At 41.4% G+C, this 15,207-nt stretch overlaps 1 protein-coding gene across 1 annotated transcript; it reads right to left on the reverse strand.

The window, feature by feature from the left end:
* Window positions 1-11,060: 11,060 nt before the first annotated feature.
* Window positions 11,061-14,047, reverse strand: LOC307250042 (uromodulin-like). Its single transcript, XM_080026971.1, has 4 exons — window positions 13,818-14,047; window positions 13,175-13,334; window positions 11,788-11,860; window positions 11,061-11,140 (listed from the first exon to the last, which is right to left on the reverse strand). Exons 1-4 carry the CDS (start codon window positions 14,015-14,017, stop codon window positions 11,133-11,135), a joined length of 441 nt encoding a protein of 146 aa, XP_079883097.1. The 5' UTR covers window positions 14,018-14,047; the 3' UTR covers window positions 11,061-11,132.
* Window positions 14,048-15,207: the final 1,160 nt, after the last annotated feature.

The following is a 15,207-nucleotide window of genomic DNA, read 5'->3' on the forward strand; positions in this document are numbered from 1 at the left end:
ATGGCAGAGAGTGGGCTTTGTGATCTTGTAGACGTAGTAGTTTCCTGCGCAGGCTTTCACATGGATTGGCTTTTCCTTGAACTCGCAGCAGTCACTGTTCCAGCTGCCACAGACCTGGGCCTGGATGATGCCTGCAGAGAGCTGCGGGTGGGGCGTCTGCAGCCACAGTGTAATATGAGTTCCACACATCTCCATCTGAATGCATCTCTCTGGCATCTGAACGCTGCTGTTACCGAGGAACAGACGGTACCAGCCCTGCCAGTCATAGGGTGTGACCGGGTAGACTGAGTATTGGTCGCAGTGATAAGGCGGCGCCCTGACGTCTGTGGCTCTCCAGGCGTCGTCTAGCGGCGTGTAGTGATCACACGGGTCCATGCAGCGAGATGTGCCGTCCACCAGGAGGCAGTCCTGACCAGAAGGGCACTGTCTGCCGCCGCAGGAGAAGGTCACGGAGCTGGTTCGGCCCGCGGTGCGCTGTGGTAGATCAACCTTCATGGAGACATACAAGAGAGACATAATCACAAACTGGTCTTCTGGGAGACATGTCATAAAGCCCCTGTAAACCCAAAATCACAGAATATCACCAAAGTACTTTTAGTTTGAGCTACCACACAATGTCAGAGCTCGTTGCATATTTCTCAACAGTGGAATCCTTCAAAATGTATTTGAAAGAATGCATTCAAGATACACTGGTAAGACTTTCCTTATATTGTTAATATAATATTATTGTGAAATGCAAAATAATAGAAAAAAGCGATTATTTGCGATTATTTACTATTAAACGGTTGACAGCCCTACTTTATAGTCTACATCTTCTTTTACAATAAAGCAGTGGCGTTTCCAGGACATTTTGACTGGGATGGCCAAAGTGGGACACAGACCTAGAGTGGGGTGGCCAGGGTGGGACACATACCTAGAGTGGGATGGCCAAGGTGGGACACAGACCTAGAGTGGGGTGGCCAGGGTGGGACACATACCTAGAGTGGGATGGCCATCGCAAACCTGAATGAATGGCATGTGCTTTAATCCCAAATCCCCAAATCATGTTAGTATCCATTGTAATGTTTGTTTTAGGACCGGCCCTAAAATCGCCACTCCAATAAAGAATTGTTAAAAAGTTTTTAAAAAACGCGCTGTTATAAATCGGTGGTCACCAGCATGGACCTATTGGTTAAATAAAGGTTATTATAATGATAATAATATATTACCAGGCAGGAGAAGGAGCCTTTGGTGTTCTGGCAGCGTTCCCCGGGCCCACATGGAGTCTGAGGCAGAGAACACTCGTCGATGTCCACGCAGCCCTGCAGAGCCGACCAGCGGTAGCCCTGGCTGCAGCAGCCTTCAGTACACAGGGAATACAAGCTACATTTAAGACTTTTAACACCTTTTTAATGCCAAGGTAGGAAGGATATTATGGAAATTCTAAAGCATTTTTAAAGGTACTTTTAATAAAGAACATTTGTTCTAAACTCACATTGATAATATAACGATAGCTTTGTGAAGTGTGTTCATACTGTTGATAACTAAATCAGAAAGTGCTTATTCATCACATAGCGAGCCCTCTCCAAGTATCTAAACATGTCAGATCTTTGGAAAGGAAGTCCAATACTTTGTTGGTGAAATTCGAGGCCTTACTTTGAGAATATTAAATTCAATGTCTGCACACACACACACACACACACACACACACACACACACACACACACACACACACACACACACACACACACACACACACACACACACACACACACACACACACGCACACACACAGACACACACACACACACACACACACACACACACACATATTAAGAGACTTTCTCTCACACACACACATTCTCAACGCTTGTTTAATGCTTTTCAGTCCCTGCAGTTACCTTGGTTACAGGAGGTTGGGTCGTAGCAGGTGAAGCCGTCTCCGACCCAACCGTCGTCACAGCGACAGGACACAGCCACAGTCTCAACACTGTTGTCATGGACACTGTTGTCATGGACGCATCGAGCCCGGTGGTGACAGGCATCACAGCTGGTTGCTACGGAGCCCGAGGACACACCCACTTTAAATACAAAAGATAAGGGAAGTTTTAGAGCCATTTATAGAATCATATAGGTTAGCAATAGCTGACAATGTTCTTCTAATGACACTGGCCTTGGTTTTCACTGTGACTTTCTGAAGCTTGAGAAGCTCAGATATAACAGCTTGTGAAGCCTTCACAGAGAGGCTCAGATATAACAGCTTGTGAAGCCTTCTCAGAGAGTGGAACCAGTGTGTGGACTCACCGCTGGTCTGAGCTGAACAGGCAGCCACGAGCAGCAGCAGCATCACACTCATGATCCGGTAGAACATCTTCAATCACCTCACTGTTGGAGACAGAACCATGAACCATGTTGACACATGTGCGTTTTAAATTTCTTTATTTGATCAAATGTTTCAGCAACATATTTGAAAAGTAATTATAATTTTACCGAGAAAACCTGTTTCACAGCAACCAGCAACTAATGCCCCCAAGTTCTAAGAGTAATTTATCATTTTCTTTGTTTGTTTTCTTTACTGTTTTGTTATGCACATGTTGACCAGAGTGACAGCACTGCTGCTATCGATTAGTACAGGGGTGGCCAACCTGCGGCTCGCGAGCCACATGCGGCTCTTTGCCTTGCTTCGTGCGGCTCTTCAGTTCATATCAAATTTTGTGATTATAATTATAATTTTTTTTTTCTATACTTTTTTTTTGTGTGGGCCTATGTGTGTGCATGTTCGCAAACGTTTCATGCGGCTCTTACGTTCGTTTTACATGTTGTTTATTATTTCATTTTTTATTTTGTTAATGTGTATGTGTATGCCTGTTCGCAAATGTTTAATTGATGACGCAACATAACGTTCGCAAACGTTTGGTGTGGACGCAACCTAAAACTGCCCGCTCAGCTTGGAGGGAGGTTTTCCGTGAGTAAACAATTTGTGTCAAGTTCGCTACGAAACAGAGTGGGAGAGTTTATATGTTTTGTTGAACGTTATGCCAAGCCATTCTGCCTTATATGCCAGGCGTCATTAGCGCATTTCAAGGCTTCAAATCTTCAGCGCCACTTCAGCTCACTCCATGCTAAAAGTAAGTCCCACTAAGCAACATGCATAGTAAGAGAAAAACGCTATTGTAAATTGTTATATTTTTGTTTGTGGACTTGGTTGAACTGAGAGTTTGTGTGTGAGGCAGTGCACACAATGTTCATTGTTGAAAATGACTGGCCTGTCGTCTTAGTACTGTAGGAGTCCAGTTCTGTCATTATCACAGGGGCGGCCTTAACGATCTGGGGGCCCGTTTCAAGTCCTAGTGTGGGGCCCCCCGTTTTTTTTTTTTTTTTTTTTTTTTTTAATAAACAATGCGAAAATTAAAAAGATTGTGGAATCCAGTTGGTTCTTAGACGGATTATGAGATAATAGGCCCCTGGATCAAGACTCTCAAAGGGCCCCCCCACTCCTACCGATCCAGTCAGGTACACTGACTTTTCCGCACAGATACATACAATTATTGGCAAAAAACATATTAAGAAAGTCAGTGTTTCTCAGATGATTTTGGGACACTGTGGGAGGGACCCTGGTCCTTGTTGGGGGGTCAGGGGGCATTGCGCACTGGAAGAAAATGTGTACCGTTTTAAAGTAAAATGCATCAATCTGATGCACTTATAAGGAAAATTTAGAGGCTAAATCAAATCTTGAGCTGCAGAATGAACATTATTTTTCTGATTTTTCTTAAGCAGGCAGCATCCTTTACTCTGCAACTGCAAAAACAGTAGATTGGTCTGCAGACCCGTGTTATATGATGGAGAGACCCATTTCCACAGATAAAGGGTGGATAGCTACTTTTTATGAACAGTATAGAATTTACACATAGAAAGTTTATTCTTGTATGTGTGGGGGCCTTAGAGGCCCCTCATGAAGCCCCTAAGACAGAGCTAATAATGCTGTTGCTTTACAATTGCTTTTGTATTTCTCCCCTACTAGTTGAGGGGCCCATGATGATTTATTTCCTTATATTTAGGCTATTCCTTTTTGGAACCTTTTATTGACATGAGTGACTGAGCTCTTTGACTATAAGACATGTAAAGTTATCAGTACCTTAGCTTAGGGCCCCCTTAAGCCCTTGTGCCCCTGGGCCTGGTAGCATGCACAAGCATTATTTATTTAAAAAATAATAATAATACAAAATTCAACTGAAACGGGTGAAACATAGTTAAGGCCGTTACTGCATTATCATTTTGGTTGTGACATTTACAGTAAATCTGACTGAGCAGAGGTCTGTGTGTGTGTGTGTGTGTGTGTGTGTGTGTGTGTGTGTGTGTGTGTGTGTGTGTGTGTGTGTGTGTGTGTGTGTGTGTGTGTGTGTGTGTGTGTGTGTGTGTGTGTGTGTGTGTGTGTGTGTGTGTGTGTGTGTGTGTGTGTGTGCGTGCGTGTATGAGGAAGGGATGGGGGGATGTTCATGTGTACCCGTGTGTACGATGTGGCTCTTTGCAGTAACACAGTAAAAAATGTGGCTCTTAGTCTCTGACTGGTTGGCCACCCCTGGATTAGTATGTAAGTATCGATCTTTTTGACCACCCTAGTACAGTGTCAATAAATCAAGCATAAAACACGAGTGGACATTGTTAAGTTTGAGCCTGCGATCTAGAAGCGTCATAAACACACCCGGACATGCAACATCTGGTTAACGCTACAGTAGTAAAAAACTGTTTGTTTAAAGTTGCCTTATCTAATCTAAGCATTAACACCCAGGATGCAGCAGGATCGCGTCAGGTTTGCTGAACAATGGTCCATTCATAGGACAGTTCACTGGGCAGCAGTAAACCCTCACACTGTCAACAGGATCTACATCCTACTAATAAACCAGATTGGCTCTGGCACTTGTCGCATCCCCTCGCGCTCTCCCCATTTCCACTCTTTAAGTACTGCAACTCTCAGCTCTTTTTAATCAAATCTGAAGAAATCCCTTTTGACCTGTAATTTTAATGTTATTTATATTTGTTATTCCTATATGTTTTCCTTTTTTTTCGCTTTTCTAATTTTTATTCTATACTTGATGTATTTTAATCTTGATTACTTTAGTATTTTATGCCCCTGTAAAGTAGCCTGGAAATCCAGACCCTGATATCTTGAACGATAGAGGGTCTGGCCACGATCAATAGTCATTTCCAACTCAAGGGGCGGCTCCTACTCTTGCATTTCAAATGCCACTGCATGCAGTTGGATAGCACTACAACCAATCAGAGCGATGCACTAGGTGACGTATTAAGCCCCGTTCGTTTAGCGAACAGCTGTTAAACTGTTAAATTAAACTTTTGCCGTGGTCGGTCGGCAAAACAGAACATTCCACTTACTTGCTAATGAAAGATAGAGATTGCCGTCAAATTTAATTTGCCAGCGCATAGTGGCAGGTCTGGGAATGCCAGGCTACCTGTAAAGCACTTTAAATGGCCAAATGAAAGGTGAAAATAAGGAAAAGCGCTTTGGAAATCATGTCCAGAGGGTTACACACACACAGATGTCGTCAACAAACTAGATATTATAACTAACATGAAGGAGGGTTATTACAGAGTGACTACTGTAAGCTATATGTTTAGTAAACAAGAAAAAAAAATGTAGTGCCACTTTTATTTAATGCCAATGTCACGGCAAAAGTTAGAAGGATAAAATGGAAATTCTGATGCATTTTAAAGGTACTTTAAACAAAGACCATTTATTATAAACTGACATTAAAGACCTACTTCACCGGTTTGAATATAAAGGTGTATTGAATTCTGAGATCCTATGTAGTATAAATGTGCGAAAAAAAATTAAATCGGTTCATCCTAGGGTTAAATATAGGGTTAAAAAAAAAACGTACTTTGTAAATATTACTGTGATGTCTTTTACTGTGACATCACAGTAATATTTACAAAGTACGTTCTTTTTAACCCTATATTTCTCTTTCTGTGATGTCACGAGAAGGAGAAATATAGGGTTAAAAAAAACACTCTTTCTGCCTTTTCTCAGGCTAGGATGAACCGATTTAATTTTTTTTTGCACATTTATACTACATAGGATATCAGAAATGAATACACCTTCATATTCAAACCGGTGAAGTAGGCCTTTAACATCAGGCCAAATAAAAGGTGAAAATGAGGAAAAGCGCTTTGGAAATCATGTCCAGAGGGTTACACACACACAGGAGTCGTCAACAAACTAGATATTATAACTAACATGAAGGAGGGTTATTACAGAGTGACTACTGTAAGCTATATGTTTAGTAAACAAGAAAAAAAAATGTAATGCCACTTTTATTTAATGCCAATGTCACGGCAAAATTCTGATGCATTTTAAAGTTACTTTAAACAAAGACCATTTATTATAAACTGACATTAATAAACTCACAGTGATATACTATAACAATAGCTTTGTGAAGTGTGTTTAAACTCTTAATAACTAAATTAAAAAATGCTTATTCGTCACATAACGATGCTTTCCGTATTAATTCTCTCCTACAAAATGTCAATCAAAACATTTTTGAGTCTTTCTAAAGGAAATGTAATAATTCGTTTTAAAGCATTATGTTTGATAATATTAAGTTAAATGCTTTTCTGATGCTTTTAAGACGCCGTGGGTTCCCCGAGTAAAGCTCAAAATCAACCGTCACAAGTGAATTAATTTCCCCTCTCATACGTTACCTGAGTTGTTGCCCCGGTGCAGACGTGTCCGTACTGAGGAGGATTGGTGTCTGGAAGAGACTTCACTACAGCTCTATTAATCATTAATATTGTTGCTGCTGTAAAGCCATAAAGGCAAAGCTGAGCCTCAGAGAAATGATACGTGGCATTAAGACAAGGGGAGGGGAAAAAGTGTTCACCATTAGTTTAGAGGGCCAGACAGATGGATAGACAGACAGACAGACAGACAGACAGACAAGGCAGGCAGGCAGGCAGGCAGGCAGGCAGGCAGGCAGGCAGACAGACAGACAGACAGAGAGACAGACAGACAGACAGACAGACAGACAGACAGACAGACAGACAGACAGACAGACAGACAGACAGACAGACAGACTTTGCCTTCACGTGGAGTTTAGAGAAAGTCCATCAAATCTGTGAAACAATAAAATGAGAATTATTAGAAACATTTCTGAGACATGTATTGCCATTGTTTAAGTAATGTTTTTGTTTGTTTTTGTTTTCTTGCCGTACACCATTGTTTTGTTTTGTAATGATTTAATTTGAACTGTGTGCTCCATGCCATGTGCTATGGCCGTGAGCCTTAATAATAAATGAAATGAAATGAAATGAAAAAAAGAAACATGAGGTTAAAGAGTAGGCTCTAGTTATGCAATAAGTTGATGGGCTTGTTGACACATCCACTAACGTTTGTTATAAATGGTGATAAACTATTAATGTCCTTAGTAGTTGGGCTTATTAATATCACAGCGTATTTCCACTGTGAGAAAAAAATAGACGAGTCAAAATTCAAATATTGTTTTAACTGGGTTTTGAACTCAGATCACCCATGCTCAAGTCTGTGGCACTAACCACTACACTATCAGGGCATGAGGCAAAAAGTCACAAAAACATCAACAAAGAATACAAATAATGTAAAGAATGAAAAGAACAAAGATTACAAAGATTGCAAGAAGTTGCAAAAATGCAAAAAGTCTCAAAAGGAAGAGAATGCAAAGAATGCGAAGAATGAAAAGAAGGATTGAGGAGGATTCTTCAACAGGGAGCTTTTAGGTCAGCCCGCTTTATAATAGAATCTTTTGATGTTAATCTAAAAAAGCTCTCTGGTAACTGATACTAATTTAGGGGAGTTTTATAAGATATAAAATTGCAGATAAAGTAATAAAAGGCAAAAACATTCACCAGCCAACGATTACAGACACCCCTAAAGTGGACTGTCCCATCTTAACCTGGCCCTCTATCCACACACGGGGCAATGCAGACAGAGAGGTAATGTTAGTAGAAAAAATGACACATAATACAAAAGTAAAAAGTTTCGACTCTGGTACAAAACAGACTCAACGAAAAATGTATTTTATTTATGCTTAATTTTTGTTTGATCATCACAAAAATAAGAAATAACCAGCTTTAAGTTTTGTGGATTTCACACCAAAAAGCTGCGACGTCTTCTGCTCCTCAAAACCCTGAAGACACAAACAGAGAAACATTTACTGATCAGAACCTGAAGACTCACCCTGCGTTCCAAATCTCATACTTTGTCTTAATTCTATTCTACATACAGTTTTGTTCAAAATAATAGCAGTGTGTTTAAAAAATTGAGTAAAGATCAAAATCCTTATCATAGCTTTTATTTCTATACACAGAAATGCATTGGGGACATTGCACATTCTATTCCAACTCCAAAAATGAAGAAACTTTTGTCAAATGTTTCTTCATCTTTACAGAAAGTTAGCAGAATAAAAAGTAATATCAGACTGTTCAAAGAAATAGCAGTGTCTGCATTTTTCTTTACAACTCAAACATTTACTGTATCAACTGAAACATGCATGAAGATTTAGCTTTCCTATGAATCACTGAACTAATATTTAGTTGTATAACCTCTGTTTCTGAGAACTGCTTCACATCTGTGTTGCAGGGAGCCGACCAATTGTATATGTCATGTGGTCATGTCTGTTTGTAGAAAAACCTGCTCAGCCACACACACTCAGGAATTTTTCTACAGAACTTCCTTGAAGTGTCACACACACACACACACACACACACACACACACACACACACACACACACACACACACACACACACACACACACACACACACGTGAAACACATTAGGGAAGGGAGCAGTAACTTGACAGGACATGGGGAGAATCAAGACAGAGATACCAAAATAAAACAGGAAACACACCAAAACAAGATGAAGACACACACACACGCACACACACACACACACACACACACACGCACACACACACACACACACACACACACACACACACACACACACACACACACACAAATAAATAAATAAATATTTCTGAAACAGTCTAATTTTTCCTCTGATGATCATAAATTACATGTAACAGCAAACGAGACCATCAGTGCAAAGAATGCTATTTTTATATAGTTTTTCTTAATGCCTTTGTCATGGGTATACGCTCACCCAGGAACAACAGCTGGCGTGGTAAAAACACTACTGCTTTTTGTTCAAAGGGGGCACTGGAAAACACACACACACACACACACACACACACACACACACACACACACACTGTATTTGAACTGAGTTAAATCATGCCAAGACTAAAGGTGTGGGGAACTTTCTCACACATTAGAAGTTTTCTTTGTTTTTTTTTAATGTCATGTCGCCCTGTTATATACACACACACACACACACACAAATATACACACACACACACACACACACACACACACAAATACACAGAGGCAGGCACAATAATGTTAAAGGTGAAGACTCTGCACTCTACAATCTCACCACTAGATTCTGCTAAAGACTGCTATATTTACACACTGTAGCTTTAATTTACAAAATCAATAGGGTTCAATGCCCAGCGGGGCTTGAGAACCGCACTGCTCTGCATAATACATACATACAGTACATGCTTAAATCATACATACGTACATGCTTAATACATAATACAAAAGTAAAAGTTTTGACTCAGGTACGAAACAGACTCAATGGAAAGTGTAATATATATATTTTATTGTTGTTTAATCATCACAAAAAAAATTAAAATAATCAGCTTCAAGTTTTGTTGATTTTACATTGTTTATACGAATGATTGATTAGTTAACATGGATAATATTTGAGTGAGTGAGTGAGTGAGTGAGTGAGTGAGTGAGTGAGTGAGTGAGTGAGTGAGTGAGTGAGTGTGTGTGTGTGTGTGTGTGTGTGCGAGGGAGCGAGCGTGCAAGCGTACGTGCGTGCGTGTGAGTGAATGTGAGATAATAGTACAAATCACAAAGGAATACACACTGTTTATAAGGATTGATTGATTAATAACATGGATAATATTTCTTCAAACCGAATGAATTAATTCAGTTTGCAGATTCAGACTTTACTGTTTACATGGACGCTCAATACAATGAATGGATCAGATGTTAAAATGCCCAAAGCTCCGGTGGTGTAGTGGATAGAGCGTGTACCATATCGGCTCCGGCCTTCGTTGCAGTGGTCACGGGTTCAAATCCGGCCCGTGGACCTTTACTGCAGGTCATCCCCCCCTCTCTCTCTCTCTGTCTGTCTCTCTCTGTCTCCCCATTTCAACTCTGTACTGTCTAATAAAGCTTAAAAATGCCCCAAAAATTATATATATATATAAAAAAAAAAAGCCCAAAGCATTCCATCAGTTTGACCCGTGCAAAGTGGTTCTGCCATCATTTGCTTCTGTGAGACCCGACTGTTGAAATTTTTTTTTTTTTGTGTTTGTTTTAAAAACTGAATTGTTCCTGATTTTCATGACAATCCCTTCAATGAGACTAAAATATCAAATAGTTTGAATTTAAAATGTTGTGTCCGACGAGGTCCAGCTAGTGAGCATAGAGACGGTGTGGATCCTCTGGCAGCATCTGAAGTCTTCCTGCATCCACACTATTCACACTTTACTTTAGTATTACCATGTAAACATCTGGTCAATGATCAAATTCCTTCGTGATTTTTCTCTACTTATGACATCTATTGCAGTATGTCCGTGCTCGGAGAGGGATCCCTTACTCTGTCAACTCTCCCTGAGATTTCTTCAAATTTCTTAATCCCGGTAAAGGGTTTTTTACTGGGAGTTTTTTCTCAGCCGAGCTTTAATCGTTTATTTTGATCAGTTTGTTAAAAAGGTTCAAATCACAGCTCTGCAACCCAATGAAACGTCTCTTTATCAGCTTGTTGTGTATTTTGTGTTTGTATTGTTTTTGCTTTGCATTTGTTTGACTCGACATCATTTCAAATGAGGGTCAGTCACCCCTCAGTTGATCTCTCAAGTATACATAAAGGTTAACTGAAATTAATTGAAGTAAGTGTCCATGTGAACTCAGCTAGTGATTATATCTGGTCAGTGATATTAATTGGTTACATTGATCAGCGTTGATTTTCTGTTAATGATTAAAATGAAAAAAGTCAAAAAGCTGTGACGTCGTCTTCTGCTCCTCAAAACCCTGAAGACACAAACAGAGAAACATTTATTGATCAGAGCCTAAAGACCAATGCTGCTTTACAATCCCTATACTATCTACTATATAGTACGGTAGAAGAAAGTTTTAGGATGTCCCAAATATTGTGGTCAGATTAAGTAGGCTTAAAAATACCCGGATGTCTACTGCATCTGAGTTTGCATCTGAGTTTTAGTGTTGAAAACAGCATCCTATTTGTAGTATGCAGAATAGAAAAGATAAAGAGTATCCCTGCGTTCCAAATCTCCTCCTCTTTCTCTTTTCTATTCTACATACTACATCTGACCATATCAATAATCTAGTTAACATGTACATCTGCAATACTTAAAGGCCTACTTCACCGGTTGGAATATGAAGGTGTATTGAACTCGGAGATCCTATGTCACAGAAAGAGAACTGTAGGGTTAGACGGTGATACCATAAAACACTCTTTCTGCCTTTTCTCAGGCTAGGATGATCCGATTTAAAAAAAAAAATGCACATTTATACTTCATAGGATCTCCGAGTTCAATACACCTTCATATTCCAACCGGTGAAGTAGGTCTTTAATAGTAGATAGTATGGGGATTGGAATGCAGCCTATGTGATTTGGAAGGCAGGGCATGTTTACAAAAATAGATGGAAATACTCACAGCTGATTGGTCCGACAGCAACAGCCAGCTGATTGGAGGAGGCTGCAGACCGAGCCTGGCGCCTGGAACAGTTCTAAAAACCAAGAAGAAGTTTGTCATAGTTTATGTTTTTTTGTTTATTCACAAAGATCATATTTTAAGAATACCATGTTTGATAAGAATTTATATTTATTGAAAACGTGTTCCACTGTCTGCTCTGTGTTTATGAGGACAGGACAGGTGCACTCAAATCAGTGTGTGTGTGTGTGTGTGTGTGTGTGTGTGTGTGTGTGTGTGTGTGTGTGTGTGTGTGTGTGTGTGTGTGTGTGTGTGTGTGTGTGTGTGTGTGCGCGTGTGCACCTGTCTAACAGTGCACCTAGGTGTCGTAACACTTTTTATTAAACTGTAGTGGTTTAATACATTTTTTAAATGTAACATTGAGAACACATTCCATTAAAGCTTGGATAAGGGAAATGTTGTTGCTAAGTCCCTGATATTAGTGCAAGTTACTTCTTATATGATATTTATTTGCAACATGTGGCCATGATTATGTTCATAATATTTGTATCACAGGGAAATGTTTAGTTAGTGTTAAAGTTAAAGTTATTTAATCTATCTTAAAAAGAAACAAAGGGAGGTAACTGCAGCAAGCAAACAGTCATAGAGTGAAACAATAGGCACAGACAGCTCCATTGATGCAGTGAATGGAGTCCCCTCATATGTAGATGTCACCCAAGGATTCAAGTCCCCTCTTAGCAACTTCTTCAAAAAGAAGATTAAAAGCACATTTAAAGTATTATCATGACAGAATTCCTTAAAAGTAAATATTCTATTGCGTTTTTTTTTATTTTTTAATGATTTTTAAATAGGAGTCAACACTTGGCGGTTAAAATTGATAGTCCACTGTTGGCAACATTGGCTTGTATGTGTGTGTGTGTGTGTGTGTGTGTGAGTGAGTGAGTGAGTGAGTGAGTGAGTGAGTGAGTGAGTGAGTGAGTGAGTGAGTGAGTGAGTGAGTGAGTGAGTGAGTGAGTGAGTGAGTGAGTGAGTGAGTGAGTGAGTGAGTGAGTGAGTGAGTGAGTGAGTGAGTGAGTGTGTGTGTGTGTGTGTGTGTGTGTGTGTGTGTGTGTGTGTGTGTGTGTGTGTGTGTGTGTGTGTGTGTGTGTGTGTGTGTGTGTGTGTGTGTGTGTGTGTGTGTGTGTGTGTGAGTGAGTGAGTGAGTGAGTGAGTGAGTGAGTGAGTGAGTGAGTGAGTGAGTGAGTGAGTGAGTGAGTGAGTGAGTGAGTGAGTGAGTGAGTGAGTGAGTGAGTGTGAATGATTGAGTGACTGACTGACTGACTGACTGAGTGAATAATAGTAGTAAATCACAAATGAATACAATCATTGCCTAAAGGTTCACTTCACTCACGGGGCTGCAGGGGGCGCTGCTGCGGTCACACATGCTGATGCTGCAGTGCAGGTAAACGTCCTCATAGGTCCCGTGGTACAGGAACAGCAGAGCAGAGAAACGAGCTCGCAGAGAAGCACCGCTCTCTAGCACCTGCACATGACGACGGTCAACAGCACACCTGGAGGGAGGGGACAATCACACAGCAGCTCAAATTATAATAATAATATAATGATGATGGATCGGATTTATATAGCGCTTTTCAAGGCACTCAAAGCGCTTTACAGGGTTCCAGGTTCCATTCATTCACACACAGTCATACCGGTGGTGGTAAACTACGATAGTAGCCACAGCTGCCCTGGGGCAGACTGACGGAAGCGAGGCTGCCATTCAGCGCCATCGGCCCCTCCGACCACCACCTCAAACATACAGCAATCATACACATTCACACCAGGCATGGTGAAGGTGGGTGAAGTGTCTTGCCCAAGGACACAACAACCATGACACAGGTGGCCGGGCGGGGATCGAACCGCCAACCCTTGGATCGTTGGCCAACCCGCTTAACCACCTGAGCCACAGTCGCCCCATTTCCACCCGTCTCCCCATTTCAACTCTGTACTGTCTAATAAAGCTTGAAGAGGCCAAAAAAATATATTTTCCTCACCTGTTCTGGATCAGGAGGTGTTTGCGTGGGTCGCTGGCGTTGGGAGAGTGTGTGACGTAGCAGGTTTCCAGCAGCAGCCCGAAGCCGTCGTATTCGGTGTTGTTCACGGACACAGCGACGTGCAGAGCGGAGCCAAGCGGCAGGCGGACGGGGCCGGCCGGGAACGCCTCGCTGAAGTCTGGCCTCGTGTACAGAGTCATGGAGGCTCTGGTGGGGTCGCCTGAACTCACTACACCAACTCCACTGGCCCTGAAAAGAAATATATATACACAATAGATTACAGAGCAGCAATATAATGATAGTCAAATACATAGAGTAAAGCAAAGGCAGCACGATCAGATAATAAACCAGTTATAAATTATTTGTGTTGAGCACTGTTGATTTGATTTGAGCCATTGTTTAAGTTCTGTGTTAAAAATGTTGCTGTTAGTCTCTAGTTTTAGACTAGTGAGCAAGAGGTTCCATAGTTTTGCCCCTTTTACAGAGAAAACAGACTGAGCGAAAGATGTCCTGTACATGGGAAAGACAATCCCCATTGTGGAGGCTTGTGCATTTGCCTGATGAGAGCTCTGACGTCTGAGATTTTTTTTTTCTTTTTATTTTAACCTTTATTTCTACAGGTAAATCCCATTGAGACCGAAGACTCTTTTGCAAGGGAGACCTGTTTTCCTTTCCCACGTTACTATTCACACACACATTCATACACCGATAGCAGGCTGACTATCGACATTCACACGAGGCAAGGTGGGTGAAGTGTCTTGCCCAAGGACACAACAACTATGACACAGGTGGCAGGGCGGGGATCGAACCTCCAACCCTTTGATCATCGGCCAACTCGCTCTACCAACTGAGCCACAGTCGCCCCTCAGATCTGATCTTAAGAGAGACATATTAATGTGAAGCTGAGAGATCAGGCTTGAACATCATTGTGATGGCTTGATGGAAGGTCCTATTCCTTACCATTACCTCCACCCTAACCTAAACCGCAGGCTGCCTTGAAGGCTCCGTTGGGGGGACAAAACACCAAACATCATTGTGATGCGGTGAAGGAGGTGAACTCACGGCGGCTGGAATCTGATGGCGGCGTCCAGGCTGGTGATGTCATCCAGTGGGAAGACGCAGGAGAACGGGAAAATCGTCGGGACAAAGATCGATGCGTTGGACGGACCGGAGGGGAACACGAACACAATGTTGGAGTAGGTGACGTGGGTCCCGTTGTTCTGGAAACAACAACAAGTGGACACAATGGTTTGACATTGTTGAAGCTGATGTATGTTTATCAGGGCTATCTCCAATAGCATTTCACAGAAGGTGGGGAAGCTTGCTAGGGCCCATTCACTATCCCATGTCGTCTGGAAAACCTAAAAACAGTCATTGTCATCCCTCATAA

Source organism: Ammodytes marinus (assembly GCF_949987685.1).
Source record: "Ammodytes marinus genome assembly, chromosome: 4".
Taxonomy (NCBI): domain Eukaryota; kingdom Metazoa; phylum Chordata; class Actinopteri; order Uranoscopiformes; family Ammodytidae; genus Ammodytes; species Ammodytes marinus.

What these genes read in the sequence shown, in the direction of transcription:
- LOC307250042 (XM_080026971.1), bottom strand. Translation starts at nt 14,017, where the DNA reads ATGACTCTGTACACGAGGCCAGACTTCAGCGAGGCGTTCCCGGCCGGC. An exon ending in CACCTCCTGATCCAGAACAG is followed by an intron (nt 13,335 to 13,817) that starts GTGAGGAAAATA and finishes CCCTCCCTCCAG; the next exon opens with GTGTGCTGTTGACCGTCGTC. An exon ending in GCAGCGCCCCCTGCAGCCCC is followed by an intron (nt 11,861 to 13,174) that starts GTGAGTGAAGTG and finishes CTTGGTTTTTAG; the next exon opens with AACTGTTCCAGGCGCCAGGC.